This window comes from Mesoplodon bidens (assembly GCF_964165515.1).
Source record: "Mesoplodon bidens genome assembly, chromosome: 7".
Classification (NCBI taxonomy): domain Eukaryota; kingdom Metazoa; phylum Chordata; class Mammalia; order Artiodactyla; family Ziphiidae; genus Mesoplodon; species Mesoplodon bidens.
Window position 1 is genome coordinate 85,835,057 of NC_138164.1, and position 16,116 is coordinate 85,851,172.

Below are 16,116 nucleotides of genomic sequence, written 5' to 3' on the forward strand. Positions count from 1 at the left end.
GAAAATGACACTCCTGTTTTCCACTGTGGAAGACAGGCCCAATCCTAGAGCTTCTTGAAAGCTCACAGACTGCAGGATTGGTCTCCCATGCTCTGAAATAGGCATCCTCTCTGGAGGGCTGTGCAATTGCTAAAACTAGTCAGGTTGGTCTTAAAGCAAGGAACACACGTATTTATAACAAAACACGTTGTCATGTTTGTTTTACAGTGAAGAGAAAAAAACCCAGAACCCCCAGATTTTATGTACTTTGAAAATATATTTAAAAACATTAAAAATTCTATATTTAAAACATATATTATATGTTAATTAGTACACTTAAATAGAACTTGTATTTACAATAGGCTTCTGATGCGATTAAGTTTTAATGCCAATTTTTTCAAGAACATAATTATATAAATATACTAAAATACAATAAATATTTTTTGTTTGTTTGTTTTACATGGTGAATAATATCTTTACCATAGAGAGAACAAGGCCACGGACATTTACATTGTCAATGGGAATCACCATAAAAAAGCAACAGACCTGCTGCCATGCATGAAACACTTCTGCCACAAAGAGACCACAGCAAGACTTTAAAAAAACAAAACCAAACAAAACGGAACAAAAATGAACAGCAACAGAGAAAGATTTTAACAAAATCAACCTTAAGTCAACGTAAACCACCAAGCATGTGACTGTGATGTAGCTTATTGAATAAGAGACTGCCACTGACCACATGATTGCTGAATGCCTCCTACTTGGCCACTTAAGAGATCCGGCCTTTGCAGTACACTTTGAGACTGTGATGGGGACTTTTTTGTTTTGTTTTAGAACTTTGTCCCTCGAAAGGAGGCTGTGAAAATTGATCAGACAGCAGATATTCTGAGTATTCATTACATGTTAAAGATAATTACAAAGATAGTCGTTTCAAACAGCACAAAACAAACCTATACTACATAAGTTATTCCTTCTTTTAAAGACAGGTATTCAGGATGGTACCGTAAAAGATAGCCTCGTTCTAAATGAAAGACTGAACAAGTAGACATTATTTGCTGATGGTATCTTCATTCCCTGGGTCATGGTGGACAGCCTCTTTTGCTTATCCCTCACCCTACAGCAAATTTCTTGAGGCTTTCTGATACTCAAGGACCCGGTCCAGGACATTTTCAGGTTTACACAATGGGCTAAATGGGCACTAATTTCCACTGGGATCCATTTTACCTAGGACCACTATTTCAGGCTCCCAACTTGACTTCTCCTAACCCAAGATGGCAGAGGTAAGGCAGGGACCCTCTCCATGAACAGACAGGATGGTCAGGAGGTGGCTGCCGCCTTTACCGGGGAGCAAAACTTTGTCAGCTCTGTCCTGGCCTCTTCCAACGAGCAAGGCGCCTTCAAGCCTTTGGTGTCCTGGATGGGCAGACACCATCCCAAAGTCTTGTCTCTGGACAAGATTTTCTATTGGTAGCCATGGTCATCCAACCTGAGTTTTGGGGCCTCTTCCTGTTCCCTTCCCCTTTACCAAAAGTTCTCAAAAGACAAAACCCTGGTTTCCTCAAGTCTAATTTCAAAGCAATAAGTGCTCATGTAGCAAACATCTCCCATCTCATCGAATCCATTTCATGATCACAATGTCACCGTGTAGTTCCAAGCTAATCCAGCTTTATGCGAAATTACTGAGAGGTGGAGGGTGTAAATCGGCTTGAGCGTGGTCCTCCAGCGAGAACCTCTTAGCACGGTTAGATAATATAGGCACTTAAAGCGTGAGGTCCAAGCAACTTGACACGTGTCATTCCAGAGCCACCCCTAAAGGGCCCTTCAGAGGCCTCCCTTCTGGAATGTCTCAAGTACCCTTCCCCACCCCACCTAGACCTCAGCGTGGCCACTCAGAAATTCCTTCTGCACCACCTGGAAATGATAGGTCAGCTCCACACAGCCTCCAGATGGCTGTTCAGTCTCATTTCACTGGCAGTGTGGACTTCTGCTCTGATCTAGGTGTTTCTGGGTCTGTACAGAACTCTACCTTTTGCTTTCAAGACAGTTATATGCCTTACCATGATTTTTTTTTAAGCCTTACAATGATTGACCCAAATGTTTACCCCTCATCTAAAAGAATTTTTATTTTTGAATTATATTTTGTTTTTCTCTCATCTAAGAAAAAAAGAAAGAAAGAAAGAAAGAAATCACTGTTCTCCATGCTTATATGAGTGCCACGATGTGACAAAACATGTCTACTCATTTGCAGCAGTTGTAAAATATTTCAGAGCGCGCAACTGATTTTTCTCCCTTAGAGAAAACAAAACAAGGAGGGGACCAGAGGGGGTGGGGGGGAAAGAATGTGCTCAGAGTAAATGGAGATCTTTCCAACCAAAGAATCTTCCCCCGACCAAGGCCCAGAGGGTGAGCAGGTGCCTAAGAGATGCGTCATGGGAAGTGGAGTGAGCACATCATTCGTTTGCCTTAATTTTTATTCACTTTCCAGTCATCTGATTGATACTGCCGACATCTCTGCAACATACAAATGAATCTTTTATCAACCAGACTCTAGATGGAAGGAATTCTTTCCCCATTCCTACACCCTGTGGAAACTAAAAAAACAAAACAAAACAAAACAAACAAAAAAAAAACACAAAACAAACAAAAATATACCCCTCCCATCCCCCATCCCCTAAGCCAGTAAAGCGATGACAACAGCACCTTGACATTGTTTTAATTCCAACGCTATCAGAAGTTAAAAGCAGTAAAACAGATAAGAGTACTAACAAGAACGAAGATACTTACTGTCTAAAATGTAAACGGAATGTTTTGGTTCAAATTTTTGTTAGGCTTTTTTTTTTCTTTCTTTCTTTTTTTGTTTGTTTTCTGAAAGAGGACAGTTTGTTATCAATTCACAATTAAAGCAGCATGCAATTTATTAGTAGTATTTTTTAAACTTTTTTTTTTTTTAACGTTTTTCAATTCTTGGCAACGGCAACAAACCACAACATTATCGAGGAATGTAATGCAGACTTTTTTAAAGTTGTGCGCAAAAAATGACTGTTTCCCTTCTGGTCATGGAAATGTCCAATAAATAGATCATAGAACCACTGTACTGTATAAACTTCATTTATACATGCAGTTCATAAAATTATTTTTTTCTTAACTGAATAATTTACCCTGTTATGTATATATACAAATAGATCATTTTTGTCTCAATATAATCTATACAACATAAAGCCACTATCTTCCCCTCTTAATGGTCAATGTACATACACAGGAAGTGTCTATCCGTATGAACCGCCAGCCAATGCGCTTTTTGCTATCCATGGTGAGGGCCCGAACGTACGACTGGGTAGTTCGGCACTGGGAGTTCCAATGCCTCTTGTCTATGCCCCTGCAGCCCTCCTTTGTGTAACCCATGGGATTGCACTTGGTCTCGTAGAAGTACTGCTTCAGTTGGCCTTTCGAGACGGGGACTTTTTCGAGGACCGTGACTGTCCCGCCTGACATGTCCACTGCAGTCTTTTTATCTGCCGCCGTCACCCACTCGCTGATGCTGTCGCACACGCTCAGCTCCCCGCGGCGGGCAGGGTCCGAGTGGCGCCGGACCCTCATGGACATGTTCGCAGCATCCAGGTAATTTTTGTATTCCTCGAGCAGGAAGAGGAGAGGAGGCTCCAAAGGCACTTGACTGCTGAGCATCACCCGGGACGTGTACATGTCCGCGTCCTTATTGTTTTCCTCACTGGGCCGAACTTTCTGGTCCTCGTCCAAGAGCTCTTCGATCACGTGTTCAACAGTGTCAGCCAACGACGACGTCAGGCCTCTTGAACCCGCCTTGGGCCCATTCACGCTCTCCAGAGTCCCATGGGTCCGCATACCTGGGTAGGCCAAGCTGCCTTGTCCTCGGATGTTGGCTTCTTTCATGGGTGCAGCCTTCATGCAACTGAAGTATGAAATAACCATAGTAAGGAAAAGGATGGTCATCACTCTTCTCACCTGGTGGAACTGTAGGGAGAAAGCAGAAACAGGACACAAGACTGTTTAGGGCTCTCTTCTGCTGGGATACAAAGCAGCCATCTGATTGTAATTCCAGGCCATTCTGCAGGGTCAAGGTTTCTGCTGTATTGGTGATAAACTCCAGCTGCACCAGACACAGGTTAATGTCAGTAGTGTGCTCGATGGGCTTTAATATAAACCAGAGCTGTGCAGCCTTGGCCCCAAGGTTTAGCATGTAAACCCGAGATTAGATGGCTCCTGAGCAAGTGAAAAAAAACTGTGGCTTCGAGTTTGCCTCTTTCCTCCCACTTGAGCAGCTTTGTAAGTTTAATTTTTAATGATCTCTGCTCAGGCTGTCACAGGAAACACAACAGCAGAAATGTTACCAAGCAACAACTGTGAGGGTAATAGTAATCTTTTTTTCCCTCAAGTCAGCAACGTGGCCCTACGGCAGGAACGTGTGACAGGACCAGTAGTGGCTTGTGGGGTCTGAGGGGGCCTTTCTAGCTATGGGCTATCCAGGCATGAACAACAAAACAAGTCAGGGAGCTACAAGGAGGCTCCCCATTGACTCTCTTTCCTCCCATGTAGATAATCCATTAGAAGAAAGGAGGGAGTTCCTTGGTGGTCTAGGGTTAGGATTCAGCACTTTCACCGCTCTGGCCTGTGTGTGATCCCTGGTCAGGGAACTGAGATCCGGCAAGCCATGCGGTGCGGCCAAAAACAAACAAAGAAAAACAAAGGAGAAAGATCATTTCATCAGATCATCCAGTTCTACCGATAAGAAAACCAAAGGCCATAGAGGACTTTCCTCCCGTCACGAAGAAAGTTTCTATTAGAACTCGGGGCTCCCAAGTCCAGCTTCAATGTTTTTCTACTACACCTTTGGTGATCGTAACGAAAGTAAGTTTTGCTCGTTCCCAAACAGAAATCATTTTCTACACGTTGATTTTAATGACGTGTCTCTGCCTGGGTCTGATATCATGAAAGCAACGTGTCTGCTTAAGAGAGAACTGAAGAAGGTGGCATCAAAATGCTCGAAGGCAATTTCAAGTGCCTGCCACATGCGCATCCACGTGTATCTCCACTAACTCCCTAAGCCCCTCACCCCTCGGCTTTTCTGGCACTTGTGCAGACCCATCTAAGAGAGCTCAGCCTCTCTTTTTATTGGAATGTGACCTGTGTGCACATGTGTGCGTGAGCTCTGAGTCGATTGTACCTTTAACAAGCCAGGTGGCATTGTGCACATTTTGGTACAGGCAGCTGAGCTGGCGCTTCTTTCTGGGCTTTTGAAGTTTTCTGGGAAGTCCCTTAACAGCACACTACAAAATTAATCTTTTCCTGCTTGCCAGAGAGTAGCTATACTCTAAGTTTGGCTCTCCATCTACAAGCATGCTCTGGGAAGCCAATTAGAATGAGTGAAGAGCGAGGTGGAAACATACCTACAGACACAAGGTTCCCGTCGGACGGTGAAGGACTTCAGGATCACTTACCTGAGGCATCGCGTCCCTGAGTAGCAATGAGAAGCATTCCCCAGCCCGAGCCCAACACTCTAACTTTATTCCTACTTCTGAGTTCTGGAGCAAAGACTTACAAAAAGACACGCATGTGCCACAGCTGTTACGCTGTGCCAGTCGGTAGGAAAGGGGACTGCTTTTCTGTCCATGAAGTGTCACTTGCCAGGAAGGTGACCTACCTCCTCCAGTCAGTAGGTCATACTGCAGAAAGAGCTGAAACTCTGGGAGCGAGAACCCAATGTTTCCGTCCTCGAATTTTATCAGAGATCACATTTTCTAGTACTACAAGACGTCACTACCATCCCCAAACACCAACCAACTTCCTTGCAGATTCACTCTTGCTTCTGCATGAGTAGCAAGCATGCTCAGAACTGCTTAGAGAACACAGCCTCAGATTAGGAGGACACACTGGTTTGAATAAAACACAGATATCCAGTCTGCTAATACCTGAACTTTTGTGAAGGTTCTGGATTCCACACCATCAAAGAAATGGATCCTCCAAGGAGATTTCTATTCCTGGCAGCTGTATTTACACCACTGAATGAAGATCCTTTCTCCTAGTGTTTCCGGTCCAAATTAAAACAACCCAAGGGGCACCTCAAATGCAGGCTGATGAAAAAAGGCAAATTTAGAATATTTTACTCCTCCCCTCTATCACACTGGTAGACATTTGCTGTGATTAGCTATCTTTTAATACCATACTTCATGAAATCTAAGATACTATCCTTCTAAAGTACACCATTTTAGGTACCACTAGGATATAAAAAACGCAGCCAGTTAAACTATTGCTTTCTTTATCACTTAGAACGGAAAAGAGCTCTTTTAGACTTATCTGGACATATTTTATCATAGATAACTTCTGTGCATATGTAAAAAAGAAAATTAAGCAAAATAAATTGGTTAAGGCAATGACAACATGGTGCAACTGCTACACAGCCAACGACAATAAAATGACATCAACTGTAAGACACAACCCAATTTCAGAGATGTTAAAAAAATGAATAAGGGGCTTCCCTGGTGGCGCAGTGGTTGAGAGTCCACCTGCCGATGCAGGGGACACAGGTTCGTGCCCTGGTCCGGGAAGATCCCACATGCCGCGGAGCGGCTGGGCCCATGAGCCATGGCCGCTGAGCCTGCGCGTCTGGAGCCTGTGCTCCGCAACGGGAGAGGCCACAACAGTGAGAGGCCCGCGTACCACAAAAAAAAAGCATAAGAAAATGTGCATCTTAGAATGAAAAAGTTTAGTAAGTATTTACTAAGTGCCCACACTCACTGCTTAAAATGGCCCAAGGTACTGAGGCATCTTAAACTACAGAGTTGGAAAATTATTTTATTATCACTATCATAGTAATGAGTCTTTTAATGATCCTTTTTTCTATACTTGGCTTAAAGAAGTTGACCCTGTAAAGTTACTGCTTTTCACTTGTCGCATTTATCTTTTTATTAATAACTTTTCGGTTATAGAAGTAGTTAGCACTTTAAGTATCATTCTCTCATCAGTTCCACAAGCAAATTTTTCAAAGGAACAAATGGCATCTGAGTAAATATTACTTGGCTTTCATCCTGAAGCCCAAACATGGGCATCCCTCAAAGCAGGACATCTGCAGACATTCAGTAATTAAACTACCTGGTGATAAAGCCCAACCCCAAGCCACGGCCCCACCCAGCTGAGTGACTTTCTACAGTGCTAACTGCCTACTGGCTTATAAGGCCAATACTTTTTGTTGGAACAATGTCACTTCCTAACTTTTCTGTTCCTGACAATGGTTTCTTGATACTTCGGACCACCCAGGCTGCAGGATAGAAATCTTGGAATCAATTCTGCCAATGTATTTCTTGTAGAGCTTTTAAATCCAGTCAGTGAAGAAGTCCTGCTCATTTTTCCTTTAAAATATTTCTCCTGTCCATCCTGTTTCTCCATTCCACTGCCACTGTCTCACCTCAGCCCTTGACATCTCATTTTGACTATAATGCCCCCAGCGATGCCCACCTCCCCGCGCCCCCCCCAATGTACATGACATCCTTTCTGCTCCATTTAACTCTGATGACCTGACTAACCTCTCATCTTAGGCTCCTATAAAAAGACTTGCAATGACTTTTTTATTCCACCAGATCAAATCTAACCTCTTTTACCCACTATTCAACACCTTCCAAAATCTGGCGTCACCTTACTTAGCTAACTTCCTCATGTTAACTCAGTCCTTCATCACCTCTCCTCTGATCAGGCCAGAGTCCTTGGAGCCCCATATATATCAGTGCCTGTAAGTGACATGTTCCTTTCCTCTGGAAAATTCTTTTTTCTCTATCTGACTAAATCTTGCTTATCCTTCATGACCCAGTTCAACCATCAAATCACACATGCCACCTTCTCTAAACTACTCCAGCACACACTGCCCTCCTTCACCTCTAAAATTCCACATGACATCTCATTTAGTACTTCATTCCCTACTCACTGGTTAATTGGTAGCAGTGTTTACTAATTATGGTCAGTCTTCAACTGGATGATAAGCTCTCTGGATCATGGGTGATTCCCCCATAATGCTTAACACAGAATAATGTAGTAGTAGATAGACTCAGTCAAAACTTACTGATGGGTTTATTAAACCATGAGAAAACAGTGCTGATATCATTTTCACAGGAAGCCTTTCCATATGGCAAGCACCAGTGAACTCACTGAAATTATTAGGTCAACTACAGGCTGTACTAAACCCAAATTATAGGCTCTAAAGTATTTGATAGATGGTAATTATCAGCCATGAGGAATCTCGAGTTTCTCTAATAGGGTATAACTTACCTTGAGTAATAATTTTTTTAAAGCAAATAACACTACAACACACTAACTGCCCCTACTACTTCCTTTGTTGCTCTGTTTCTAATAGAAGACTTGGAAAGGTGGCAGTAATAATAATTATAGCAAAATTTGGAACTTTTAGTCTTTTAATGTTCTTTGTCCTATTTACCTCTTCAATGAGTAATTTTATATACTGTATTAGGAAATCATAAAAGGTTAAGAACCTCCATGACAATTTTCTTATATGACAGTTTCTTCAGGTGAGTATTACAGAAGAGATAAAGAGGCTACGCAAAATTGCTAAGTAGCTTGTTAGTCTATATATCTATTTAGACATTACAAAATTCACTGCTGTTAATTCTGTTCCAAGCCTTACAACAATCAACTCAACCACATGTATAAAATGCTAGGAAGGTTGTTTTTAGCCCCATTCTCAAAAAATTAAATATAGTGCACAGAGCTAAAAAGAAAATCAACGAAATAGAAATAAGGTTTACTTTTAAGCATGACTCACAAGTCTTAAACATTCAACCAAATGAATATCCATGACAGCAGGCTGTAGTAATAACTTATATTTGTCTAAAAGACTACAGAACATTCACAAGCATCATCTAATTTGATTGCCACAGGAGATAGGACAGGTATTATTATCCACATTATACAGATGAGACAATTACTACTCAGATATCATAAAGCTATAAGGTTCCCCGTCTCACTGTCCACATTTTTAGTATCAGGACATGTTCTAAATATATATTTTTTTAATTTAAAATATTTAACCACAGGGAGGAGAGAAGTGATGCTATGAACAGTGGTCAAAGAAGAAGCTTATAAAATATGGACACAGTTTTCTGCAGTTGTGTGTATCTTAGAGCCCAACTTTCTAAAGGCAGCACCATTAAGATGATATTCTGACCTTCAAGACCCTTCAACTTTATGGCTTGATTGCTTCAGCAGATGGAATTTCAGACAATTCAGTCCTCCTCTAAAAGGAAGCTTTGCAAAAATTTAGGCATGTTAGAGCCAAGTTTCCATGTCCAGAGCTAAGAAGGGGAACCAAACAATAATATGGATAATTTGGGCATACAGGGGGAAAATACAAAGCTTTGTTTGTTCCCAGTCACTTTGGGTTTTGTCTATGAGCATGTAGTCAAAGGAAACACAGTTTAAAGACATAGTTGCTCATGTTAGACAGCCCTATAAGCAACAAGGATAATGGTAATGTTGGCAAAATTATCAATTAATACTTAATTCCTAACATACATGATGCAAAAATCTATTAAGAGCCCAATTTAATGAAATCCTGCAAGTCTAGGCTTATTTTTGTTTGTTCATTCATCAGACATGGATCTGTTTTCAAGCCTTACAGTCTAGGAGGGAGGTAGGACATATATGTAAAGTAACTAAAATATAAAGGTAGAAATGACCCAGAAAAGTATAGGTACAATTCTATAAAGAGAAAGAGGTTACTTCCACTTAGAGAAAGAAGAACGCTTTGTGAAGAAGATAGCAAGGATAGAAAGGATTTTAATGTATCCAGAAAGGACCCCAGTGGATGGATGACAGCTTGGTTAAAGGCACGTAGTATATTTCTGGACAGAAGAGTTCTCGAGTAGTGAGGAATAAGAGTGAATGGTTGTTAGGTTTTGAAAGGCTCTGAGCGTGATGGTAAAGGGTCTGGACCCTGCTGTACAGGCACAGAAGAATCAACTGAGAGTTTCTGAGTGGGAGGAATGCTTCAAGAAGCCCAGTTTATCACAATGTGTAGGAGAACCTGAAAGAATGATACATTGGAAGAGACAAGTCAATTAATTGATTTTATTCTTAGCGGCTGTTGAGGTTTGAAAGTAAATACTAAGGAGTTAACGTAAGTGTGGAGTTGGGGTTAAGGGGGCTGGACATGATTTTTAACTTATTCTATGTATGTATATATATATGTGCGTATATATGTATTTTTAGGCTTAATTAAGTTGCCAAAAGCAAAGGGTTTAAAGAGAAGTGTGCAGAGCTGGATGGTAACCATGAGCCATGTCTGTCTGGGCCAAAGGAAGAGAATGGAGGGAGGTGGAGGGAAGGCGGGCATATAAACTCTTATTTCAATTATGATTACACTGAACTTGGATTATACTGCTCAGCACTTTTAATTCAAAGATCTCCAAACGCTTTGCAAATATTAAGTAATTAAGACTCATAGGACCCTAGAGGTTCAGGTAACTATAATTATCCCCATTTCATACAGGAGGAAAGATGACCAAAGTTTTTAATCAACTCATCCACTTCCCCTGGTTCCTCTGAAAGAACAAGGTCAGAACCACAGATTCCAAAGGAAAACTATGCCTTCACCTACAGGGACTAGTTTCTTCCATCCCTCTGCATCATTTCTGTATTGTTTTCCCATTAGGTATATATTGTTTAGCCAAGAAGACTTAAAAGAGAAACACCTCACATCCCTCAAGGAAAATAATGGGTAGTTGGAATCCACAAATACAACGGAGGGAAAAAAAGCTCATGATCATTACAGATGCTCACCTACTTACTTGAATGACCAATCAACTGAAACTACTAAATATTTTAGCAAATGATATCTGATAATGCATACGTTCCAAAGCTTTGAAGGAAGTTCCTTTAAAAATGTTGTTTTTAACGAAGAACCTAGGGTTAAGACGGGAATAAAGACACAGACCTACTAGAGAATGGACTTGAGGATACGGGGAGAGGGAAGGGTAAGCTGGGACAAAGTGAGAGAGTGGCATGGACTTATATACACTACCAAATGTAAAATAGATAGCTAGTGGGAAGCAGCTTCATAGCACAGGGAGATCAGCTCGGTGCTCTGTGACCACCTGGAGGGGTGGGATAGGGAGGTTGGGAGGGAGGGAGACGCAAGAGGGAATAGATATGGGAACATATGTATATGTATAGCTGATTCACTTTGTTATAAAGCAGAAACTAACACACCATTGTAAAGCAATTATACTCCAATAAAGATGTAAAAAAAAATGTAGTTTTAAACCATAACATAGTTTATGTCCAAGAGTACCTGATTACACTTCTTATAAAACACAGTCCTTCACACTACTCTCTGACCCGAGTACGCTCATGGTGTCGAATGAGATCTGGAGACATTACTTAGCCTCACTAAGAACGCCAGAGGAATTGCTGGTTCTTAGTTCAAACCTGGAGTGACACATACGTGTGAGTACCATGAGAAAAAGGTGTATTTCCCTGAATCATAAATTTGATATACAAAATTACATACATCTTTGATAGAAAGCCCTATAGCTCTGGCCTTCTATTCACTCCTTCTATTCCCCACCGCATTTCTGAAAAAGGATTTTTTCTACTGGTTGGAGACTTACCTTATCCAGGAGTAAAACCAGACCGTAATCTCCATTAGGAGAGGGATTGGGCATTCTCTGAATTACCACAATTTGTACGGTACCTTGCACAAACTAAGTTCCCACACACATTAAATGACTCAGTTCCCCTCTGTACTGGTAATATTTGCCTAGTATTTAGGGAGGTGCAATTAAAGTAAGAGCAGTGTCTTAAAGTGAGCTATAATGATGGAATGAATTTCGGAATAAGAGATAGGAAATGCCTGGCACAAGGACGAGGCCTGGGCAAAGAATACACTCCACCTGGATTCCAACCCCAGGCACAGCTGCCACCATGCAAAGGTCTACAAGTGCTTCCATCATTACTGCTCTGGGAAACCTGCTGTGCTACCGGAACCAAGGCAGCGTCCCAGAAAGCCAGAGGCACCCAGAGCTGGCAGTCTTATCCATTTATCCATGCTCTGCCCCCTTCCTCCACCTCCTCTACCCAGAGAAATGCTGCCCCAACAGTGTACATCTCTAGTCCCTCTTAAAGAAGTCTCAAGCATACACAGGTCACTTGCCCATCAAAGAAGGAGACTGTCTAAAAATGCTTTTTAAAGTATTGTTTTAAACTGCCAGTTGTTAGATTACAAGAACGAAATGGCAGTTAACATTCAATTAAAAAGCCTAACCTCTTGGGCTTCCCTGGTGGCGAAGAGGTTGAGAGTCCGCCTCCCCCCGATGCGGGGGACACGGGTTCGTGCCCCGGTCTGGGATGATCCCACGTGCCGCGGAGCGGCTGGGCCCGTGAGCCATGGCCGCTGAGCCTGCGTGTCCGGAGCCTGTGCTCCGCAACAGGAGAGGCCTCAACAGTGAGAGGCCCACGTACCGCACACACACACACACACAAAAGCCTAACCTCTTTAATTAGGATTCTGTTTTCTTTAGAATTTCAGGTGGAATTTGTCATACTGAGCTAAAGTTCATATTTAACAATATACTGACTATTAAAATGCCAAAAAGCAAGGTATTATTTATTAAATTTCCACACAGGGTAGACAGTAACATTAATTAAGAGGACACTGTCTACCTGGTTCTGTGAAGTTTCAGTGACCCACTGTGTAAGGAAGGGCCTGAAAAAAGTATCAAGGATCCATCACATTTAATGCTAGGTGTTGATCTCTACAAGTCCTGTGAAATCATGGGGAAAATTTTCCTGTAAAGGGAAAATGACTCTGGAAATAGTAAATAAGGAGATATAAACATCATTGTAACACAGGCATTTAAGTTTCATTTAAACATATGGACTTTGAACTTATAGAAAAAATTTAAGTACAAAATTCATTTCATGCAACCTAAATCTCCAACTTCAGATAATTTTTTGAGTGTTACATCTATAAATTAAGTGTATTAATGCAATTCCAATTTGTTACTAAGAATACTACAACAGAAGGAGAAACTTGTGGAGACTGAAATAAGTTTTAGGAAATGTAGGTATGGTATAAATGTCCATGGGTGGAAATTAAATGAAGCCTTGCTTCTCAAAGTGGGATCCATGGGCCAGTAGCATTAGCAAAACCTGGGAGCTAATAAGAAAAGCAGAATCTCAGCTTCCCCTCCTCCAAACCATCACAGCATCCACTCAGTCAGAATCTGCATTTCAACAAGACTCATAAACTTCAAGGTGATTCGTATACTTATTAAAGTTGAGAAGCACTGGACTAAGTGATAAAACCAAATGGCGGTTAACATTCAATTAAAAAGCGGTGTCTACTTAAGACACGGAAACGGCAGGGTTAACATCAACTTAAGTAACCTCCTTGGTTCAACTTGTTTTATTGGGACATTTATTATGTGGCAAAATAGTTCTGCTTTTGTAATGTTAAGTAAAATCTGGGTTCCCTTTATGTCAGCTGGCTTTTCCACTGTTGTGTTCATACCATAAAGTGCAGGATACCTATAAACGTGACAGGCTGAATGAGAATTTATAGAGTACTACTGATCTAAATCTGGACTTCCACTCAATCACTAAATTTTATCTCAATGCTACAAGGCAAGTACAAGCATAACTGGCCTCCCTGATCTTTAGAACCCTAACATCACTCACTTGATCAGAATGACACTGGAAATGATGTGATCAGTTAGAGCAGCTAGTAGATTTCCAGGCACATTAATATTACTTTCAGCCGGATGTCTCTGATCCTCCCGAGTTCTTTCTGTTGTGAAATGGTGAAACAGAGGCAGAAAGAACTGACTGACCCGCTCAATGGAGATTTCTTATTTCTACACTTGTCCTAAAACTAACAGATCCAGCTACCTCCTACCAAGTACTATGAAATTAAAACAGAAAACAAAAAACTCACAAAATAAAACAACAATGGGGAATTCCCTGGTGGTCCAGCGGTTAGGCCTCCACACTTTCACTGCCGAGGACCCGGATTCAATCCCTGGTCGGGGAACTAAGATCCTGTAAGCCCCACGGCACGGCCAAAAGAAACAAGAACAAAAACAAAACGAAACAAACAAAAAACAACAGCAGCAAACAACCAAACCCTAAAGTATATTAGCGTACGTATCGAGCATAAAAATCCCCTCTCCAGGGCTTCCCTGGTGGCGCAGTGGTTGAGAGTCCGCCTGCCGATGCAGGGGACACGGGTTCGTGCCCCGGTCCGGGAAGATCCCACATGCTGCGGAGCCGCTGGGCCCATGAGCCATGGCCACTGAGCCTGTGCGTCCGGAGCCTGTGCTCCGCAACGGGAGAGGCCACAGCGGTGAGAGGCCCGCATACCGCAACAACAACAAAAAAAATCCCCTCTCCAGCCCAAATCTGTCTCTATTTCAATAAGGTACCCAGCAGCAACCCGATTTCTCAGTTGAGTTCCAACATGTGGGATCATTTGCTTCAAGACTGAAGCACCCAAAATGGTTTTAAAAAAATGTTAGATTTCCAAAGAAAAGTAAAAACTTTGAGTTGAACAGCATTAGCAGGGAGTCGATAGGGGTAGGGTAATTTCATAAACAGAACTGCTAGAGACTGGTCCACTCTTTAGGCTTTTTACAAAGGACTAAAAAAGATGGCTAGTTTCCAAACCCCAAGAAGTCACCAAGTTCACCAGTACAAATGCAAGTGACTCACACTGGGAGCCCTGATATCGTGGCTGTTACATCATTGGCAGATGGGTGGGTGAGATGAGGCTGAGATGCCACAAAACCCTATTTTCCCAGGCAGTATCCACCTTGAGCCCCACACAGTACAGATGTGAACAAAGCTAAGGGACTGCCTCTCCAAATCACAAACAAGGTGCACCTACTAACAGGGGCTGTTGTGAAAACACAGGAGAACGTGGTCTTCCAAGTTCCTGGATCCAGGAAGGAGCGTGCTCTGTCTAAAAAAAATGCAAGGGTGACACAACTGCAGTCTTTGTCCCTAAGGGGAGAACATGCACTAATTCAAACCAGAGGATAAAGAAAATCCACCTTTAAAAAGTCTGCCACAATGTGAAGACTGGGAATATGCCAGAACAATTACAATCGGAAAAAAAAAAAAGGCAAAGGAAGAAAGTTAAGACCCGTCTGTCCTATTTCAGTCTCTTTTTTCAGAACCGGCAATGTCAAATCGACAGGTTGCTTTCAGAGTGTTGCTGGACACTCTTGAGTTCCTGCCAGGAGGTGCCGTGGGGATTCTGACAGCTGTGAGCCGACACCCACCAGACACCGTCCCCATACAAACACACTCTTAATGGACCCCAGAGCTGTGGTAGATGTATGCCTTTCTCAGTGTTTCCACAGATGGTGCTCCTGAAAATTTCCATAGCCAATGTATGCCTGTGGTTAATTAGTTATCTGTGCAATTTCCATAAAGAAAGAATATCTGTACATAAGTAGACCCATCTTAGGTCCAAACTGGAAGACTTCAATGTCATTAAGTCAGAAGGGGTAAAGAGAGAATGGGATGGATAATTCTCAACTGGTGAAGAGACCTCTCTCTAGATTAGACCCTATCCTCGGAAGGAACACAGAACTTTATAATTTTTAAAAAAGCATGAGAGGTGAAAACAGGTGGGGGAAGAACCTGAACGGAGGATAACTTGCCTCTAGAATCAAAAGAGTAACATTCCTTTAAAAGCTACTACCAAGAAATCCTAGGGGAAAGATAAAATTAGCAAGATAAGGCTAGCAGCTCTGTTGCTCACCTTTATGAGACCATTTTCAGGAATCGGTTTGTTAAATTCCACTGAAGCACAAATGCACACACCACAGCCCTTCTTCTGGGATGCACAGTCATACCATACAGAAGCGTGTGGGTAGAGGCCAAACATGTGTGGACACGCAACCCTCTCTGTAGCAACGCAGTGTTCTGTGCGTTCTCTAGGATTAACCTTCTCCACACATGGAGAAAACTGGTGGTTCCACACATCGAGTTGTCCTTCAGGTTATTTTTGCATCCAACTCTATAATTTCTTTTAATTGCTTATTGTAAAACACAGGAAAGTACTCATTATTTGTAGCTTAATGCAGGAGCAAAACT

The 16,116-nt window shown here is 41.9% G+C and overlaps 1 protein-coding gene across 3 annotated transcripts in view; it reads right to left on the reverse strand.

Moving 5' to 3' along the window:
• Positions 1 to 343: 343 nt before the first annotated feature.
• BDNF (brain derived neurotrophic factor) overlaps positions 344 to 16,116 on the reverse strand; it is a 38,383-nt gene continuing 22,610 nt past the window's right edge. For 2 of the 3 annotated variants that reach the window (XM_081240064.1, XM_081240066.1), the window contains exon 2: positions 344 to 3,969. In XM_081240064.1, the coding sequence (XP_081096190.1) occupies positions 3,202 to 3,948 (747 nt within the window). In that variant the 5' untranslated portion in view covers positions 3,949 to 3,969 and the 3' untranslated portion in view covers positions 344 to 3,201. Of the gene's footprint in view, positions 3,970 to 5,924; positions 5,979 to 16,116 lie in introns of those variants that run through there. The other variant, XM_081240065.1, reaches the window with a different exon arrangement.